Here is an 18,831-nt window from a genome sequence, read left to right on the forward strand (position 1 = left end):
GAATTAAATATTCTCAGCTCGTAGAGGGTACACTTATAGAAGCACTGGAATATACTAAACTGTGACTTCAACCTCTTCAATTTCAACAACATTGCACAACTAGAACATTTGGGAGACAGCATACATACACCCGCCAGGGTGAACAGTTTACGTTTTGTCTCCCATTGATAGGTCAGATCTGGATCCGACATGAACCAAAATGTAATCTGCTTGTTCCAACTCATCCACCACCTTTTGAAATATCCTGCTATATATCGTTTTTGGCATTATCATTGATCAATAAATGGTGAAGAAACACTTATAAAAATTAAATAATTCTCGTATCCGAATCCATATTCAGATCTTCACCAAGATCGAATCGATTTGTCCTTGTCACACACCCAACCTGTTCACCAAGTTTCCTCCTAATCCGTCCACAATGAAAAATCATTGAAGAAATTCTCAGATCCAGATCCGGATCCGGATTTTCACCAAAATCGATCATTTCGTCTGTGCCACCTATTAAAACTCTACACCAAATTTCGTTCGAATCCGTCCAAAGGTTTTTGAGATATCCTGTTCACAGACAGCCAAACAAACAGACAAGGGTGACAACATAACCTCCATCCATCCACCTTCGGTGGTGGAGGTAATTAGTGCCCGGTGAGGACACGGTTGTGCTGAGCCACAACAAGCATGGCAAATTTAAAGCATGGCAAATTTAAAGCATGGCAAATTTAAAGCATGGCAAATTTGCAAATACTTATTTACATCTTGCATCCTCTGCATTTAGACCGTGTGGATTGAAGATGCAATGCAATGGCACCTCTCGAGAGTGGCAGGCCATTGTGTGCCGGTGTGCTGGCTGAGTCACCTGCTTCGGGGTTAAGAGCACGCAAGTCAATACTTTTATAAAAAGTAACATCCTAACTTGGATGTAGTTGCGAGTGAAAATAGGGTTAGAACTGGTAAGACGATGACATTGATAACTCGTAATGCGGATTGGATACGACGTATGCACGTAGGGCCAAATGACCTCCCATTCCTCTTCTTCATCTTCTTGATAAAAAGCCTCCCGCCTGCACTTTGGTCTTCTTCTTCTTCCGTATACAGCAGAAGGCTGCGGCAGCATCATTGGCTGAGGGCGCGTCTGTGCCGTTGATATCGTCCCTCTGTGGACTGTCGGTTCTCGAATGAATTTGGAATTATTGACCATGATGCCGGCGACAGCTCGCTTACTCTTCACGAACGACACGTTGTGGTAGAAATGCCGCTCATCGGCTTCGCCGTGGTCCATTTCCGACTTCATTACTTCCTTGTTTACTTTGCGCTAAAAAAAAAAGAAAGTCTAAACCATCAGATAGATTGCGCAATGTATACAAAGCCTCGCGTGTGCAAACAACCCGAATTAAAATACACTTGCAAAACCAACTGCAGGAAATTCTTCCCGAGACGACGTGAAATGTCGCGAGATTTGGGCTTTCGGCGCCATGTTGTTTCTAGCCGTTGCGGATTCGTCAAGCCAGCCGAGCTAGGCCGCACTGGCCCGTCTCTCGCCCTTTGCTTCGTTTATTTTCAAGCGTTTATTTTTTCAAAATATTTACCTGAAGCCAAAAAGCAACGGCGGCATGGAGACGGACACCTCTGGTAAGCGGAACGCGAAGCACCGATGTTTGTCACGTCTTGGTAAAGCTGCTCGCCGCTGCCCGACGGCACTTTCACTCGTTCGGTAACCGTGCGTGATGCTGCACGCCGAGTGACGCTTTGTTTCCCCATGTCGAACGTCGTCCTCGCAACTCGCAATCGGACGATGTGCTCGGACATTTCGATCAGTGAGCGGCGCTTTTTGGGTTCAGGCTGTGAAAAATTACACCCGCACAGGGTGAACAGGATGTTTGGGTAAATCGTGGATTTGTCGGCAAATTAAGGCTCTCCGAGCACGTTCTCACGATATCTTATATTGACGTCATGTTTAAGCGAAGAGGAGGCAAGTTATCGCCAGCACCCTGAACAATTTCACAATTTCCTCTCTTCACCACCATCTCAGATCGTCCCCAATCCGAAACCATGATATTTTCTACCCTCGTTAACCCAAGTCCCAAATCCCTCCTCCATCCAGTTTTCCAGTTTTCCCTCCTTGGAGTTTCCTTCTGTGGCCATCTTGTCCCACGCATGCGTGCTGTGCCTCCTGCTTTTGTCTGTTGCGTCCTGATCTGTTTGGTGTACTAGCTTTTCCACGAGCCTCAACTATGTATACAAAAATAAAAAACGTTTGTAAACAAGTTGCAATGAAGGTTTAGTTGTTGACGGTCAAAAACAACCTATGTCTGTCATGTTCCATTTTTAAGCGGTGACGCTGCTTCAATATTTGGCCATATCCATCCGTCTATCCGTCCATCTGTCCATCAAAAATGAAGAAGAACCTTTCTTTTCCACCGTGTTGATTTCTTAAGCGTTCTAAACGAAAGAGTAATTCGAAAGGGTAATTCTAAAGGGTAATTCTAAAGGGTAATTCTAAAGGGTAATTCTAAAGGGTAATTCTAAAGTGTAATTCTAAAGGGTAATTCTAAAGGGTAATTCTAAAGGGTAATTCTAAAGGGTAATTCTAAAGGGTAATTCTAAAGGTTAATTCGAAAGTGTAATTCTAAAGTGTAATTCTAAAAGGTAATTCTAAAGGTAATTCTAAAATGTAATTCTAAAGGGTAATTCTAAAGGGTAATTCTAAAGGGTAATTCTAAAGGGTAATTCTAAAGGGTAATTATAAAGGGTAATTCTAAAGGTAATTCTAAAGGGTAATTCTAAAGGGTAATTCTAAAGGGTAATTCTAAAGGGTAATTCTAAAGGGTAATTCTAAAGGGTAATTCTAAAGGGTAATTCTAAAGGGTAATTCTAAAGGGTAATTCTAAAGGGTAATTCTAAAGGGTAATTCTAAAGGGTAATTCTAAAGGGTAATTCTAAAGTGTAATTCTAAAGTGTAATTCTAAAGGGTAATTATAAAGGGTAATTATAAAGGGTAATTCTAAAGGTAATTCTAAAATGTAATTCGAAAGTGTAATTCTAAAGGGTAATTCTAAAGGGTAATTCTAAAGGGTAATTCTAAAGGGTAATTCTAAAGGGTAATTCTAAAGGTAATTCTAAAATGTAATTCGAAAGTGTAATTCTAAAGGGTAATTATAAAGGGTAATTATAAAGGGTAATTCTAAAGGTAATTCTAAAATGTAATTCTAAAGGGTAATTCTAAAGGGTAATTCTAAAGGGTAATTCTAAAGGGTAATTCTAAAGGGTAATTCTAAAGTGTAATTCTAAAGGGTAATTCTAAAGGGTAATTCTAAAGGGTAATTCTAAAGGGTAATTCTAAAGGGTAATTCTAAAGGGTAATTCTAAAGGGTAATTCTAAAGGGTAATTCTAAAGGGTAATTCTAAAGGGTAATTCTAAAGGGTAATTCTAAAGGGTAATTCTAAAGGGTAATTCTAAAGGGTAATTCTAAAGTGTAATTCTAAAGTGTAATTCTAAAGGGTAATTATAAAGGGTAATTATAAAGGGTAATTCTAAAGGTAATTCTAAAATGTAATTCGAAAGTGTAATTCTAAAGTGTAATTCTAAAGGGTAATTCTAAAGGTAATTCTAAAATGTAATTCTAAAGGGTAATTCTAAAGGGTAATTCTAAAGGGTAATTCTAAAGGGTAATTCTAAAGTGTAATTCTAAAGTGTAATTCTAAAGGGTAATTATAAAGGGTAATTCTAAAGGGTAATTCTAAAGGGTAATTCTAAAGGGTAATTCTAAAGGGTAATTCTAAAGGGTAATTCTAAAGGGTAATTCTAAAGGGTAATTCTAAAGGGTAATTCTAAAGGGTAATTCTAAAGGGTAATTCTAAAGGGTAATTCTAAAGGGTAATTCTAAAGGGTAATTCTAAAGGGTAATTCTAAAGGGTAATTCTAAAGTGTAATTCTAAAGTGTAATTCTAAAGGGTAATTCTAAAGGGTAATTCTAAAGGGTAATTCTAAAGGGTAATTCTAAAGGGTAATTCTAAAGGGTAATTCTAAAGGGTAATTCTAAAGGGTAATTCTAAAGGGTAATTCTAAAGGGTAATTCTAAAGTGTAATTCTAAAGTGTAATTCTAAAGGGTAATTCTAAAGGGTAATTATAAAGGGTAATTATAAAGGGTAATTCTAAAGGTTAATTCTAAAGGGTAATTCTAAAGGGTAATTCTAAAGGGTAATTCTAAAGGGTAATTCTAAAGGGTAATTCTAAAGGGTAATTCTAAAGGGTAATTCTAAAGTGTAATTCTAAAGGGTAATTCTAAAGGGTAATTCTAAAGGGTAATTCTAAAGTGTAATTCTAAAGGGTAATTCTAAAGGGTAATTCTAAAGGGTAATTCTAAAGGGTAATTCTAAAGGGTAATTCTAAAGGGTAATTCTAAAGTGTAATTCTAAAGTGTAATTCTAAAGTGTAATTCTAAAGGGTAATTCTAAAGTGTAATTCTAAAGGGTAATTCCAAAGTGTAATTCCAAAGTGTAATTCTAAAGGGTAATTCTAAAGTGTAATTCTAAAGTGTAATTCGAAAGTGTAATTCTAAAGTGTAATTCGAAAGTGTAATTCTAAAGGGTAATTCTAAAGTGTAATTCTAAAGTGTAATTCCAAAGGGTAATTCCAAAGGGTAATTCTAAAGGGTAATTCTAAAGGGTAATTCTAAAGGGTAATTCTAAAGGGTAATTCTAAAGGTTAATTCTAAAGGGTAATTCTAAAGGGTAATTCTAAAGGGTAATTCTAAAGGGTAATTCTAAAGGGTAATTCTAAAGGGTAATTCTAAAGGGTAATTCTAAAGGGTAATTCTAAAGTGTAATTCTAAAGGGTAATTCTAAAGGGTAATTCTAAAGGGTAATTCTAAAGTGTAATTCTAAAGGGTAATTCTAAAGGGTAATTCTAAAGGGTAATTCTAAAGGGTAATTCTAAAGGGTAATTCCAAAGGGTAATTCCAAAGGGTAATTCTAAAGTGTAATTCTAAAGTGTAATTCTAAAGTGTAATTCTAAAGGGTAATTCTAAAGGGTAATTCTAAAGTGTAATTCTAAAGGGTAATTCTAAAGTGTAATTCCAAAGTGTAATTCTAAAGGGTAATTCTAAAGGGTAATTCTAAAGTGTAATTCTAAAGGGTAATTCTAAAGTGTAATTCTAAAGTGTAATTCTAAAGTGTAATTCCAAAGTGTAATTCCAAAGTGTAATTCCAAAGTGTAATTCTAAAGGGTAATTCTAAAGGGTAATTCTAAAGGGTAATTCTAAAGGGTAATTCTAAAGGGTAATTCTAAAGGGTAATTCTAAAGGGTAATTCTAAAGGGTAATTCTAAAGTGTAATTCTAAAGGGTAATTCTAAAGGGTAATTCTAAAGTGTAATTCTAAAGGGTAATTCTAAAGGGTAATTCTAAAGGGTAATTCTAAAGGGTAATTCTAAAGGGTAATTCTAAAGGGTAATTCTAAAGTGTAATTCTAAAGGGTAATTCTAAAGTGTAATTCTAAAGTGTAATTCTAAAGTGTAATTCTAAAGTGTAATTCTAAAGTGTAATTCTAAAGTGTAATTCTAAAGTGTAATTCTAAAGTGTAATTCTAAAGTGTAATTCTAAAGTGTAATTCTGAAGTGTAATTCTAAAGTGTAATTCTAAAGTGTAATTCTAAAGTGTAATTCTAAAGTGTAATTCTAAAGTGTAATTCTAAAGTGTAATTCTAAAGTGTAATTCTAAAGTGTAATTCCAAAGTGTAATTCCAAAGTGTAATTCTAAAGGGTAATTCTAAAGTGTAATTCGAAAGTGTAATTCGAAAGTGTAATTCTAAAGTGTAATTCTAAAGTGTAATTCTAAAGTGTAATTCTAAAGTGTAATTCTAAAGGGTAATTCCAAAGGGTAATTTTAAAGGGTAATTACTCCCGCCAGGGAGTAATGCATTCACTCGTGTGTGTGTGTGTGTGTGTGTGTGTGTGTGTGTGTGTGTGTGTGTGTGTGTGGTGTGTGGTGTGTGGTGTGTGGTGTGTGGTGTGTTCGTGAACAAGATATCTGGAAAAGTTCTGAACGGATTTGGATGAAAGTTGGTGGGATGATTGCCCTTGGGATAAGGAAGAATTGATTAGTTTTTGGTGAAGCTCAGGATATTATTCCCGATCCAGGAATTTTTTGAAGGACTATTTTTACCATTGGAAGATAGGGCTAATTTTTTTTTAAACATTATCTTCTATATATTCTATATTTAACATTGTGATATTAAAATAGTTTTCATATTTGTTGTAAATGTAGTTTAAACTCGTGGTTATGCGTTAGAGCGGTGTATTTTTTTTAGCAGCATTGCCCTCAATGTTCATTTTTTTTTCCTAATAAAGACATATTCTGTCATTTTAAAACCACCAAAGTGTGTATTAGGTTTCCCCGTTTCATAAAATCTATCATTTGATACGTATAATGCTTTAAAAGAGTTTTATCTTTTTTTTTTATTTATACCTCAGCAGAGCTATCAACATTTAGCTCAGCGAATGTCATTCGCAGTGTCATTATTTGATGAACCTATAAAGACTTAGTTCCAGATTTGTCAATGGCTGAGGTATATTAACAAACGAATAAAACAGATTTGGAAAAATTCCAATTTAAAAAAAAAAGATCACATTCACCCAGGGTTGTGAGAGGCTGAAGAAGAATACACCTCGCATGGGCTTCCCAGACCAAATAAATAATTCTGGTTCTGGCTCTGCGACTTTCAGGTTTATTACTCCCACCAGGGAGTAACGCATTCGATCGTGTGTGTGTGTGTGTGTGTGTGTGTGTGTGTGTGTGTGTGTGTGTGTGTGTGTGTGTGTGTGTGTGTGTGTGTGTGTGTGTGTGTGTGTGTGTGTGTGTGTGTGTGTGTGTGTGTGTGTTTGTTTGTTTGTTCGTATGTTCGTGTGTTCGTGTGTTTGTGAACAAGATATCTGGAAAAGTTCTGAACGGATTTGGATGAAAGTTGGTGGGATGATTGCCCTTGGGATAAGGAAGAATTGATTAGTTTTTGGTGAAGCTCAGGATATTATTCTGGATCCATGAATTTTTTTGGGAAAGATTTTTTCTGTTTTACTGCATTAAAGCTTTTATTATTATTCTTAAATGATGTTTTTCTCCTCTAATTCCGAGATATATCAAAATAAATTCTCTGACAGTTAGGGCCTACTTTCTTTTTCATTTATTGTTTTGGGGAGAGGGGATGTTAAACTAAACGTATTATTCCAACTAAACCCACGGCGGGAGTATGCGCTCTACTGAGTGGGTAGAATTACCCTTTAGAATTATTCTAAAGTGTCATTAGCTCTGCCACCAAAGGTTTGTCAGTTTGTGAACAAAATTTCTCAAAAGGTTGTGGACGGATTCGGTCGAAATTTGGCAGAGATGTAACGTATGTCACAAGGACGAAATGATTAGATTTCGGTGAAGATCCTGATTCCGATCTGGCTACAAGAATTTTTTTACGAGCCATGTCTTATGAATAAGAGTACGGAGAATACGAGTCACGGGCCTTTTTTTTTTTTTTTCTTTTTTTTTTTTGTATACAGGATCGAGGCTCGTGAAAGAGCTAACATTTATCACACAAAAAAATAAAACACACTCAAAACATATAATAAGGGCAGCGGTAGACAAGATGGGGAGATAAGGGGAAGCACACAAACAACATTTGAGAGCAGGGACATCGGGAGATCTGTGGGAGGGCTTGGGGGGAGGAGGCGTGGGATGGGGGGGAGGGGTGGGAGAAGTATAAAACACAAGGACACTGCAAGGACTTCCAGGAAGGAAGTTGGTATTTCAAAAAAGTTTCATTAGCTCTATTAGTCTTCCAACGACACAGTACGTATAGGCCTTAGGCTTCATGCCTTCATGCGTCACCTTCAGGCCGCTTTGGACAAATTAGCCCAGGTTTCTTAATACGGTAATATCGTCTTCATAATAATAGTACTAATGTTAATAAATATGATGATAATAATAATAATAATGATATAGTAAATATAGTCATCACACTGCAATCCCTTTGTCATGACAGCTAAGTTACTGGATTGAAGTGGTGTATGGTTGGTTCATTGTTGACTCGAAACATATTGAATAAACCATTGCCTCAATGCAATCTGTTCCCTTCCATTGTGACAGACAGCTTAGAGACTCAGAGTACTTAAAAAAAATTTTAACACTTACATTATTTGCTAACTGGTATCTCCACCCAGGTCATACTATCCTCTTCAACCAAAGTATCAAAACAAGCCTGACTATGCCGCTGTTAGACTTTCGGTCTTGTTTTCAAATACCTGGTTAGACCAGAAATTCAGTCATTATGTATCGTTACATGCGTAAAACAAGCAGACATGCTGGATTTAAGTTGGAATACGATTTCTGATCCCACATAATTTCTTACGGATTCACTAATAATGACAATTTGTGCAGTATCAATTTGAATACAATTCTTTATTACCCTCGCCAGAGGAGAGGGTATTGCATTTGAGTCCGCTTGTTTGCTTGTTTGTCTGTTTGTTTGTCCGCACAGAATAAATATGATTTTCTGTGCAACCGTTGGTCCGATTGACAGGAAATTTTCACCATAGGTGCAACACCACCTGCAGAATTTTGTAATTATAATTATGACGTCACGTGGTATGGCCGTCATCTTGGAAAAAAACGAAAACATTGCACCTCTATATCTCCGAAAGTGCTGCATAGAAAAAATTGAGACATGGCTCATTGTAAAGAGCTCTCCAAGTGGAATAACATATGTTAATGATGATGTCATGGGTGCCTCCATTATGACGTCATAATGCGACAAGTACAAAACGTCATCCGATCAAGATGAAATATCTTGAGCATCATTTAGGGATAAATTGGTGGAGAAAATAATAATAACGACGACCACTGAAAACACGTCCTGGTGAGGGTCTGCAATCTCCGATTGCTCTTTCTTGTTTATTTTATAAATCACTCTTTTCTGGATACTCTTCTATATTTTCTTTTTAAATATCTGTCAATACAGATTTTACAGAATAAGTTAACACAACCAGTTGTTGGTGACTGGAAACAGCGCGTGGATACTCTTCACCGTCACCAACAAACTGTTGAATGTAATTTCTAGTATTTTCCATGCAGTTGAGTTTTATGTTCTGAAACCAGGAGCATGATACCGAGCATAAAACTTCCCAATCCGTGTTGCATTAATTATTTACGGTCATTGAAAGAGTGCCCCGATTGCTTTTCTTGTCATCATGCTTATTCATCTGTTTCACTCATATACAACTCAAAACGATGCAGTACAACTGTGCCCAGACTTGGTAGTGTAATGGTTAGAGCGTCCGATCTGAGTCTGGGTGGTAAGTGGTTCAAATTTCGGCCGAGTCATACCAAAGACTTTTAAAATGGTGTGTGCTGCTTCCTTGCTTGATGCTCAGCATTTAAATTAAAGGTTCAGAACACAGACGATCATTGGCATCCATGGGGAGGAGGATATGCCCCTCTGAGTGCGGTGAGGAAGGTGGTACCATTGTGAGGTCACTCTTACCCAGAATGCCCTGGGAAAGTGACGGCACCCCCATGCTCATTGGCTGTGTCTGTCTTGTCTAACGGTAGTGTGCATTTGTTTGTGCGTGCATGCGTACGCTCCCTCCTCACTGCATTTCTCGTTAAACTTTAAACTTTACGGATCACATCGTGGACAGACAAAAGTTTTAATTGCTCTTCTTTTTAATTAGAGGTCTGGAAAATCTGAAAAACCCATATAACCTAATCGGTGTGTTTGTTTGTACAATAATGAATTGTTTGGTTTCCATAAGCGGAAAAATGATTTGCAATTATTCATTTTAAAAAAGGAAAATGCAAACTAGGGTGCAAGGAAGTTTTCCCTAGGAACACACGACAAATGAGGTAGATACAACTAATCATAGAGTCTATTTGCAACACCCTGAGGACTTTGGACGAACAACTACAAAACGTGGTTTGCAATTGCAAGGCTGTTTGTGAGTTACTTCCCTCTTATTCTTATTCTTCTTTTGTCTGTTGTGTCATTCATGGCATTTCTTAGATGTTTTTATACTTCAAAATATTTTTGACAATTTTCTTCTTCATTTGTCACAGGCTATCATGTAAATGGAATTTTCCATTCTCTTTGCTGTGGAGATTTTATTTTTATTTTTACACAATGTCTCACTCAGGTGCATGCTGGGGGATGATTGGAAAATTTCTGGCATAGTACCACATTCTCGGCTTACCTCTGCAATGTATGTTTTGTGTTCTTTGACAGAAATTGGCATCTTCATGTGCCGGCTCTGCAACCTTTTCTCAACCAACAAAGCTCGACTTTCTGCCCATGTGGTATGTCAACATGCTGATCAAGCAGAGGAAGTGAGCGACCTTGTTGTTCTTCTGCGACCCCTCACAGAAACCCAAGAAGATCCTGTGGTTGATTGTAATGAAGGTAAGAGAGCGAACCTCTACAAGTTGGTACATTGTTCAAAATAAATGGTGATCCAGGAGCCCATGTTCACCAAAAATGCCGACGGACCACAACAGATTGTGGCCACCAGGTGATCCATGTGGCTACTAAAATTGGAATGGCTTTTTTTGTTGTTTTTTTGTATACAAGATCGAGGCTCGTGAAAGAGCTAACATTAATCACACAAAAAGTCAAACCGACACATAAAACACAAAATAAGGGGAGCGGTAGACAATATGGGGAGAGAGGAGGAAGGATACAAACACAACGTTTGAGAGCAGGGACCTCGAGAGAACTGTGGGAGGGAGAGGGTTTTTGGTGGAGGTGGAAGAGGTATAAAACATATGGACACTACAAGGACTTCCAGGAAAGAAGTTGGAATTTCAAAAAAGTGGATCTGGGGTGAATTAGCGGGGGAGACAAGATGAAGGTTTTGGATGGGGGAAGATAAGAGATGGTGGTGAACAGCTGTTTTAAAGACCTGGGGGGAGGAGTGGGATTGAAGGGAGTGGGGGAGTTTGTTCCAGAGGCGGGAGAAAAGGGGAATGAAAGAGTGAAGGTGAGCAGAGAGCCTAGATTTTGGCAGTTTTGGCATAAGAGGGTTGCTGGCAGATCTTGTGCGACCTGTAGGAATATTTGGGGGAGAGAGCACAGAGAGAGCTGGGGGAGCAAGGCCGGAGAGGAGTCGGTAGAAGACAGAAAGACCACCAACCTGCCTGCGGTGAGTGAGTGAAAGGCCCTCAGAACATGGCTGGCTTAAAAGTTGCCTCCCTTAAAATTGTTCGTCCTGATAAAACACAAAGCATGCTCATCCCCAACTTGTGAAGGTTATTCTATTATCCACATCATCAGTACAGTGAGTAGTTTTGGCTAGCAAAGTCTGGATATGTATTGTAATGAAAGTGAGTTCCACAACTTTGACCTGATGGTCGGTTTAATGACAATTTGATCTCTGGCACATCCTGTAAAAGTACAATCATGCAATATATCAGAATCATGGAATCATGGAGATAGTTCAGTAATTATATCAATCAATTCAAGCAAGCCTAGATTATCTAAGTATACGCACCTTTCGAGTTCTACATGTCATATAATAAATGTCACAGGAGTGTCTCGGAGCGATGGCCGTCCGAGTTCTTATAGACGCCTCTCAGTGGATGGAGAGAGCATCACACCTGGGTTCAATTTAGATACATTTTCATTGCACGTATCATTAATACATTGAAGAGCTCGACGGCTAGAGAGCCAGCGCCACAGCCTCGTATGTAAAGTGACTGAACACATGTGCAATGTGCATGCAATTGGTGGTTGTGCAGGATCATACACTTGTAAAAAGGACTAACTAGCATGTGTTGTTCCCAATCCCAATGAATATTAGTGCAATGTGACTTCTCCGTGGTAGCTTGAGCTGATGGGACTTGACTTGTTGAATTATACATCACTGAGCGAAGTTAGTTTGTCTGTGGCTGGCTGCCACGTGCAAGCAGAAATCTGTTCTCTGATTCGGTACATACATTCACAGTGCAGTCTTTGATGCCTGGGCTCGGCTAATACCTGGGTTTTTACAAGACCTAAAGCTAGCCATCATAACCTTCAGAAGTATTTTGCACTCAATTTAATTTGATCAAGGCAACGAATGTTGACTTTGTTGAAAAACACGAATTGTGATGGGCCTATATAGTTCAGGTTTTATGAATCATTCTGTCCTTTTTTTCCCCATACCCTACAACAACAATAACATCAACAACAATAACCATGTGTGACTTCAAGAGATCATATTCTTCCTGCATTTTGTGTTCTTCAACATAAGTACCGTGATACAACCTTCTATTTTATTCTTTTATTCCTCCTCGTGTCTTGAAGGAGTGTGTCCCAGAACTTGCACCCGTGCTTGCTCGTTTGTTTCGCTTTTGTTCAAAAACCCAAACTTTTCCTCTTTCCTGGAAACAGCCTATTTTAAAGAAGGGTGATCGTTCAAACCCTTCCAACTACCATCCTATTAATCTGACTTGTACTATTTCCGAAGTCTATGAATGTCTTCTCAATTCCCATTTCTTCAAGTAAATTAAATCTCAGTCTTCTATCTGACCATCATTATGGTTTTCGCAAGGCAAGATCTACCGGTGATATCCTTTCTTACATTACAAATATCTGGGCCTCTTCTCTGAGAGACTTTGGGGAATCCTTTGTTGTAGGCCTTGATATCTCAAAACCTTTGACAGAGTTTGGCATCGGAGTCCAATATCCAAACTTCCCTCTTTCGGCTTTGCTCCTGCACTCTGTTCTCTTATATTGAGCTTTCTCTCCGACCGCTCTATCTCAATAATTGTTGATGGTTCAACATCTTCCTCCTTTCCTATCAACAGCAGTGTCCCTCAGGGTTCTGTTCTATCTCCAACACTCTTCTTTCTTTTTATTAATGACCTTCTTTCTTCTACAAATCACCAAATGCATTTGTATGATGATGACAACATTACATTCCTCCATGTTTTTCCCATCTGCCCCATCTTCCCTCACTTGATCTACATCTCGTTTGATCACGGCCAACTCTTTAAATTTGGATTTGGGCAATATTTCACAGTGGGGCAAATGTAATCAGGTAAAGTTTAATGCTTCTAAAACTCACATAAAATCACAATAAACCCAGTTTGTAATAAATGTTCGTTTTTCATTAATCATCCACTTTCTTAACTCCCCCCTCACCCATCTCCTCCTAAATTCCCCCCTCACTCCTCCCCTTCAAAACTCCCCCCTCACTCCTCCCCTTCAAAACTCCCCCCTCACCCCTCCCCTTAAAAACTCCCCCCCCCACCCTCCCCTTCTAATCTCCCCCTCCCCGACTATCTTTCTCCAATTCTCCCTCCTCCCCCCTCCTCCTCAAAGCTGCTTCCTCCCCACTTCCTCTCCCTTCCATCACATACCTCCACCTCCTCCAACCTTCGACTTTGCACTGCCCTCTCTCCACCCCACCCCCAGGAGTACATCTGGCTATGGCTTCCTCTCTGCTCCCACCTTTTGTTCATATTGCTTTTGTTCCCACCTTTTGTTCATTTTGCTCCCACCTTTTGTGTGCTGCCCCTTCTCTCCCCATCTTGTCTTCCGCTCCCTCTTTTTATATATTTTGTTTGTCTGGTTGATTTTTTTGTGAAGTAAATGTTAGCTCTTTCACGAGCCTCGATTCAGTATACAAAACAAAAAAAAAAAAAAAATTAAAAAAAACGTGTTCTGTACCGTCCTCCAAACAGTGATGACTCCATTTACATCTCCCTGTCTGACAACATGGACCAACTTCTATCCACTCATCCCAACTCTCTCTTCCTCATATGTGGCGACTTCAACTGTCATGCCAGCTGGCTGGGTGTGGGTTCCTCTCTCACCAGCCATGGCCCCTCAGCAAAGGACTTATGCGACTCACTGGGACTGACACAATCTGTCAATTTCCCACCCCGGATCTCAGTCAATGGAGTATCTTCCCTTCCAGACTTGGTTATGACTAACTTCCCTGCAAATGTCTGTTGCTCTTCTTCTGCTCCAATCGGTTCTTCTGATCATTTCCTTGTTAAAGTGGACATCCCTCTGGCTATTCTCAGAGAGCCTCCTCAGCACCGACGAGTCTGGCATTTCACTCAGGCTGACTGGCATGGTCTTCAAGCAGCCATCAATCATCTGGACTGGTCTCCCATCTCTACTGCCTCTGACATCAACTCTTCCTGGGAATTCTTCGAAAGTAAACTGCTCTCTCTCATGCACAGATTTATCCCATCTCGTCTTCAGTTGTCATACCCTTCCTCCCGTCCACGGTACACTGAATCTTGTGGTGAGGCAGTTGCCATGAAGCAACTTGCCTTCACCTCATGGAAGGCTAATCCAACTGAAGGTAATCTCAGTTCCTTTCACAAAGCTCAGGACAAGTGTGTGTCTACCCTCAGGAGAGCCAGGAAACAACATCTCTCTACTCTCAAGACTGAACTCTCAAACCTGTCTCCCTCCTCCAAATCCTGGTGGCGTCTGGTCAAATCTGTTTCTGGTGTTTGTTCCCCTTCCATCCCCTCCCATACTTCAAACGGCTACACAGCTGACGCCGCACGTGAAAAAGCCGAATGCCTCAACTCTGTGTTTGCCTCAAAATCTTGTGTCCCGAACCCATCTTTCTCTGTACCCAACGTAACCAGTCGTACCCAGCTGCTCCTGCACTCTGTGTCCTTTCCTCCTGACAAGGTGGCAAAGTTTCTGTCAACCCTCGACTCTGATTCTGCAACTGGACCAGACAGCATCAGCCCACAGGTCCGAAAATCCTGCTCTGCCGCTCTATCTCACTCTCTCTCTGTTCTCTTCACCCTCTCTCTGTTCTCTTCACCCTCTCTCTGTTGTCTTCACCCTCTCTCTGTTCTCTTCACCCTCTCTCTGTTCTCTTCACCCTCTCTCTGTTCTGTTCACCCTCTCTCTGTTCTCTTCACCCTCTCTCTGTTCTGTTCACCCTCTCTCTGTTCTCTTCACCCTCTCTCTGTTCTCTTCACCCTCTCTCTGTTCTCTTCACCCTCTCTCTGTTCTCTTCACCCTCTCTCTGTTCTCTTCACCCTCTCTCTGTTCTCTTCACCCTCTCTCTGTTCTCTTCACCCTCTCTTTTGCTCAAGGTCATCTGCCATCTTCTTGGAAATCAGCCAACATTACCGCTTTCCTCAAAAAGGTGCAAAAACAGATCCTTGTAACTACAGACCAATCAGCCTGCTCCCGATTATCAGCAAGGTCATGGAATCAATCATTGATTCAGATATCAAATCCTTCCTCTTCTCCAATGGCTTGATCTCGGATCATCAATTTGTATTCAGACCAGGTTAGAGTCCCTGTATATAGAGAGTTGTGTCAACTCAAATTTGGACGCCATTTTGTGTCTAAGTGTGTCGGATTAGATATACATGTACATTCGCGATATGGGGTGATATATTCTAAACCTGCTAAAAAAAAATTTACTACACATATTTAGTCTTATTATTACATACAGGTGATATTTGTTTTGTCAAAAACTCAGCTATTGCCGTGAAAAAGAGCTGTGTGGTGATATTAAAAGTGGTATGGCAATGCATATTACAAGCCAACACTGCATAGAAGAGCTAACATTATAAGTAAGACAAACCAATGCTGTCGTTCTCTGAATTTTAATAACTTTTAGAAAGGAGTGTGGGCATATCCAATATTTTTTAAAGGGTGCCGAGAGCAATTCCGGTGTAGGACTTCCAGCCGACATATAGTCTAACACACTTAAAACAAATTCTGTACGAGGTATTGCCATATTTCTATAGTGTACAACTTTAGTTTTATCGACATTTATATTCAATTTCCATTGTAATGATTTAACAAGCTGCAAGTCAGCTTCTGTCTCTGACATAAGGAAAACGTCATCGGCATCTAGTAAGATTGAAACGTTCATTTATTACTACACCCTTGCCCAGAACTCTGATGGATATTGCCTGATCGATTAATATGTTTCATAGCTGGCGACTTAATTAACACTTAATTTTCGACTGCGCCAAGCCGTAATTAAACAGAGAAAAAACTTTTTAAAATACCTGCAGTGTTCACGGTTCGTCGAGTCGAACAGATATGGAAAAGCACAGATAAGACGTCGTATTCACCATAACTTGTTTAATTTCACCAGGAACACGATGAGGCCAACACAGTAAACATTCAGTACAAAACTTGGTTCATACATTCAGTACAGAACATGATTCATACATTCAGACCGTAAGAAAACTCTGCCCATAATACAACACTCTGACCAGACCAACACTTCATCCCACTACGTTCACTCCTCACAAGTGAAACTCATCACTACTCCGTTCACTCCTCACAAGTGAGACTCATCACTACTCCGTTCACTCCTCACAAGTGAGCATCCCCCTCACAAGACGCATGAGCACTGTACAAAGCAAACAATAACTCGTCAAATTTTGGACGTATGGATGGCTGCACAACCCGCAAAAAAATTGAGCAGGTCCCCCCCTAAAATTGCTTTTATGATTGCCGATTAGGCTAAAGATTTTTAACCAAAAAAATAACTTGCCTCGGAATAAGTTTTGAATGGACGGACAGACAACTGAAAACAAAACGGACCATGGGTTTCCCACCCCTATAAAATCAAAATTAATTCCCTCTGAAAAAGTACAGTGACATTGCCCGCAGACTACCCAACCGCAGACCAGGCAATGTCACTGTACCGGGACATTTCATCAATCAATGACAATATGCGGTCCGCTAGGACTACCCGAAAAAAATTGAGCAGGGTTCTTCCCACGGAAATGCATTTTTGGTCAACTCCTTGAAGATTATAAACAAACACAAATCACTTCCCTTTAAAAGGGTTTTCAACGGACAGACAACCAAAAAAAAACCGAGCAGATAGAATTGCTTTTGAACATCGATCATCAAGCGGCGTGGGCCTACCTGGCAGAGTCTCGAGGAGTCGATCGCTTTCCAGCTCTTTCGTCTGACTTTCGCTTCCCAAATTTGTCTTCTGACTTTATCACTTGGAAATCTATACATCTTATATTTCCCAGATTGGTTTGAACAACCAAAAGCAGAACAACCAGTCATTTTGTTTGGCAATAAACAACATTCCCGTACCAAGCTGACGTTCACGCACGGTGAAGTTAGACACAAAATGGCGCCACGAAATCACGTGACCAGAAATCTCAGGTCAGCGCATGGCGCAACTCTCTTTATACAGGGACTCTAGACCAGGTCATTCTACTCTGGACATGCTGCTTCTGCTGTCTCAACAATGAATTTAAAAAAAAAAAAAAAACACCTTTAGAGGCCATTTTTCTCCGCAAGCGGGGGTTGGCCTTTTTCGGGGACCGTGGTTGTTGTTTTTTTTTTTTTGGTCCCCTTTTTGAAGCAATGTTTTATGGCCGGATGCCCTTCCTGCCACCAACCCTTTTTGTCGCCTTTTTACGACAAACAGGGCATTACCAGTGAACTGGTACTCAATTTGCCGACCTCGGAAGGATGACAGGCTGAGTCAACCCCCCTGGCGTTAATTCAGCGATCGACCGGGATTCGAACCCAGGATCCTAGGATCCTAAGCTGGCACCCTAGCCGCTAGCCCAACACCAGGGACCCTGTTCTCAACAATGAATGGAGGTCCTTAATGCCAAACAGGAAATCAGAGCTGTTCTCAACAGGGACCCTGTTCTCAACAATGAATGGAGGTCCTTAATGCCAAACAGGAAATCAGAGCTGTGTCCCTTGACATATCACGTGCCTTCGATACGGTCTGGCACCCCGCTCTGCTCTCCAAACTCTCCTCCTATGGTATCCATGGATATCTCCACGCATGGCTTGCGGACTTCCTCTCTGGTCCTAGTCAACGTGTGGCCCTGAATGGATTTCTCTCATCTCCCCTTCCTGTTCAGGCTGGAGTTCCCCAAGGCAGTGTTCTGGGCCTTGTGCTTTTTCTGGTCTTCATCAATGATCTCTCCTACTCTCTGGAAAATCCTCTCTATCCCTTTGCTGATGACTCCACTCTCTGCCGCTCCATACCTCACCCCTCAAATCGGCAGTCTGCAGCCTACTCACTCCCTGTAGACCTGGACAAAATCACAGACTGGTCAAACAAGTGGAACATGTCTTTCAATCCTGACAAATCTCACACTCTCACTTTGTCTCTCTGAAAATGCTGACTGGACAACCCTCCCATCTACTTTCTCAACAATCCTCTCAAGAAGTTATGTCACTCAAGCTTTTGGGTCTCACTATCTGCCATGATCTATCCTGGGAAAACCACATTTCCAAGCTGGCCTCCAAAGCCAGTCGCCGACTGGGCGTCCTCTGTCGTGCGAAGTCCTTCCCTGGCACACCTGAGCTCCTCACCACATACAAGGCTTTCATCTGCAGCTCAATGGAATACTGTTTTCCCCTCTGGGCTGGTGATCCTGCCTCACACCTAGCTCAGCTTCACACTGTTGAAATGAAAGGTTTCAGAATCATTGGAATCTCCCGTGATGAAGCTGATTGTGAGGGCCTTTCACTCACTCACCGCAGGCTGGTAGGTGGTCTTTCTGTCTTCTACCGACTCCTCTCCGGCCTAGCTCCCCCACTCCCCCAGCTCTGTTTGTGTTCTGTCCCCCAAATATTCCTACAGGTCGCACAAGATCTGCCAGCAACCCTCTTATGGTTAAACTGCCAAAATCAAGACTCTCTATTCACCTTCACTCTTTCGTTCCTCTTTTCTCCCACCTCTGGAACAAACTCCCTCACTCTCTTCAATCCCACTCCTCCCTATAGGTCTTTAAGTCAGCTGTTCACCATCATCTCTTATCTTCCCCCATCCAAAACCTTGATCTCTTCCACCCCCATTAATTCACCCCAGATCCACTTTTTTGA

At 40.4% G+C, this 18,831-nt stretch overlaps 1 protein-coding gene across 2 annotated transcripts in view; it reads left to right on the top strand.

Annotated features, from left to right (window-relative positions):
• The first annotated feature begins 1,443 nt into the window (after positions 1–1,443).
• ZFAT (zinc finger and AT-hook domain containing) overlaps positions 1,444–18,831 on the top strand; it is a 138,851-nt gene continuing 121,463 nt past the window's right edge. For both annotated transcript variants that reach the window (XM_078784881.1, XM_078784880.1), the window contains exons 1-2: positions 1,444–1,626; positions 10,258–10,431. In XM_078784881.1, the coding sequence (XP_078641007.1) occupies positions 1,608–1,626; positions 10,258–10,431 (193 nt within the window). In that variant the 5' untranslated portion in view covers positions 1,444–1,607. The remainder of the gene's footprint in view (positions 1,627–10,257; positions 10,432–18,831) is intronic.

The sequence above is a fragment of the Myxine glutinosa genome, chromosome 9 (genome assembly GCF_964187855.1).
Source record: "Myxine glutinosa chromosome 9, kmMyxGlut1.1, whole genome shotgun sequence".
In the NCBI taxonomy this organism is placed as follows: domain Eukaryota; kingdom Metazoa; phylum Chordata; class Myxini; order Myxiniformes; family Myxinidae; genus Myxine; species Myxine glutinosa.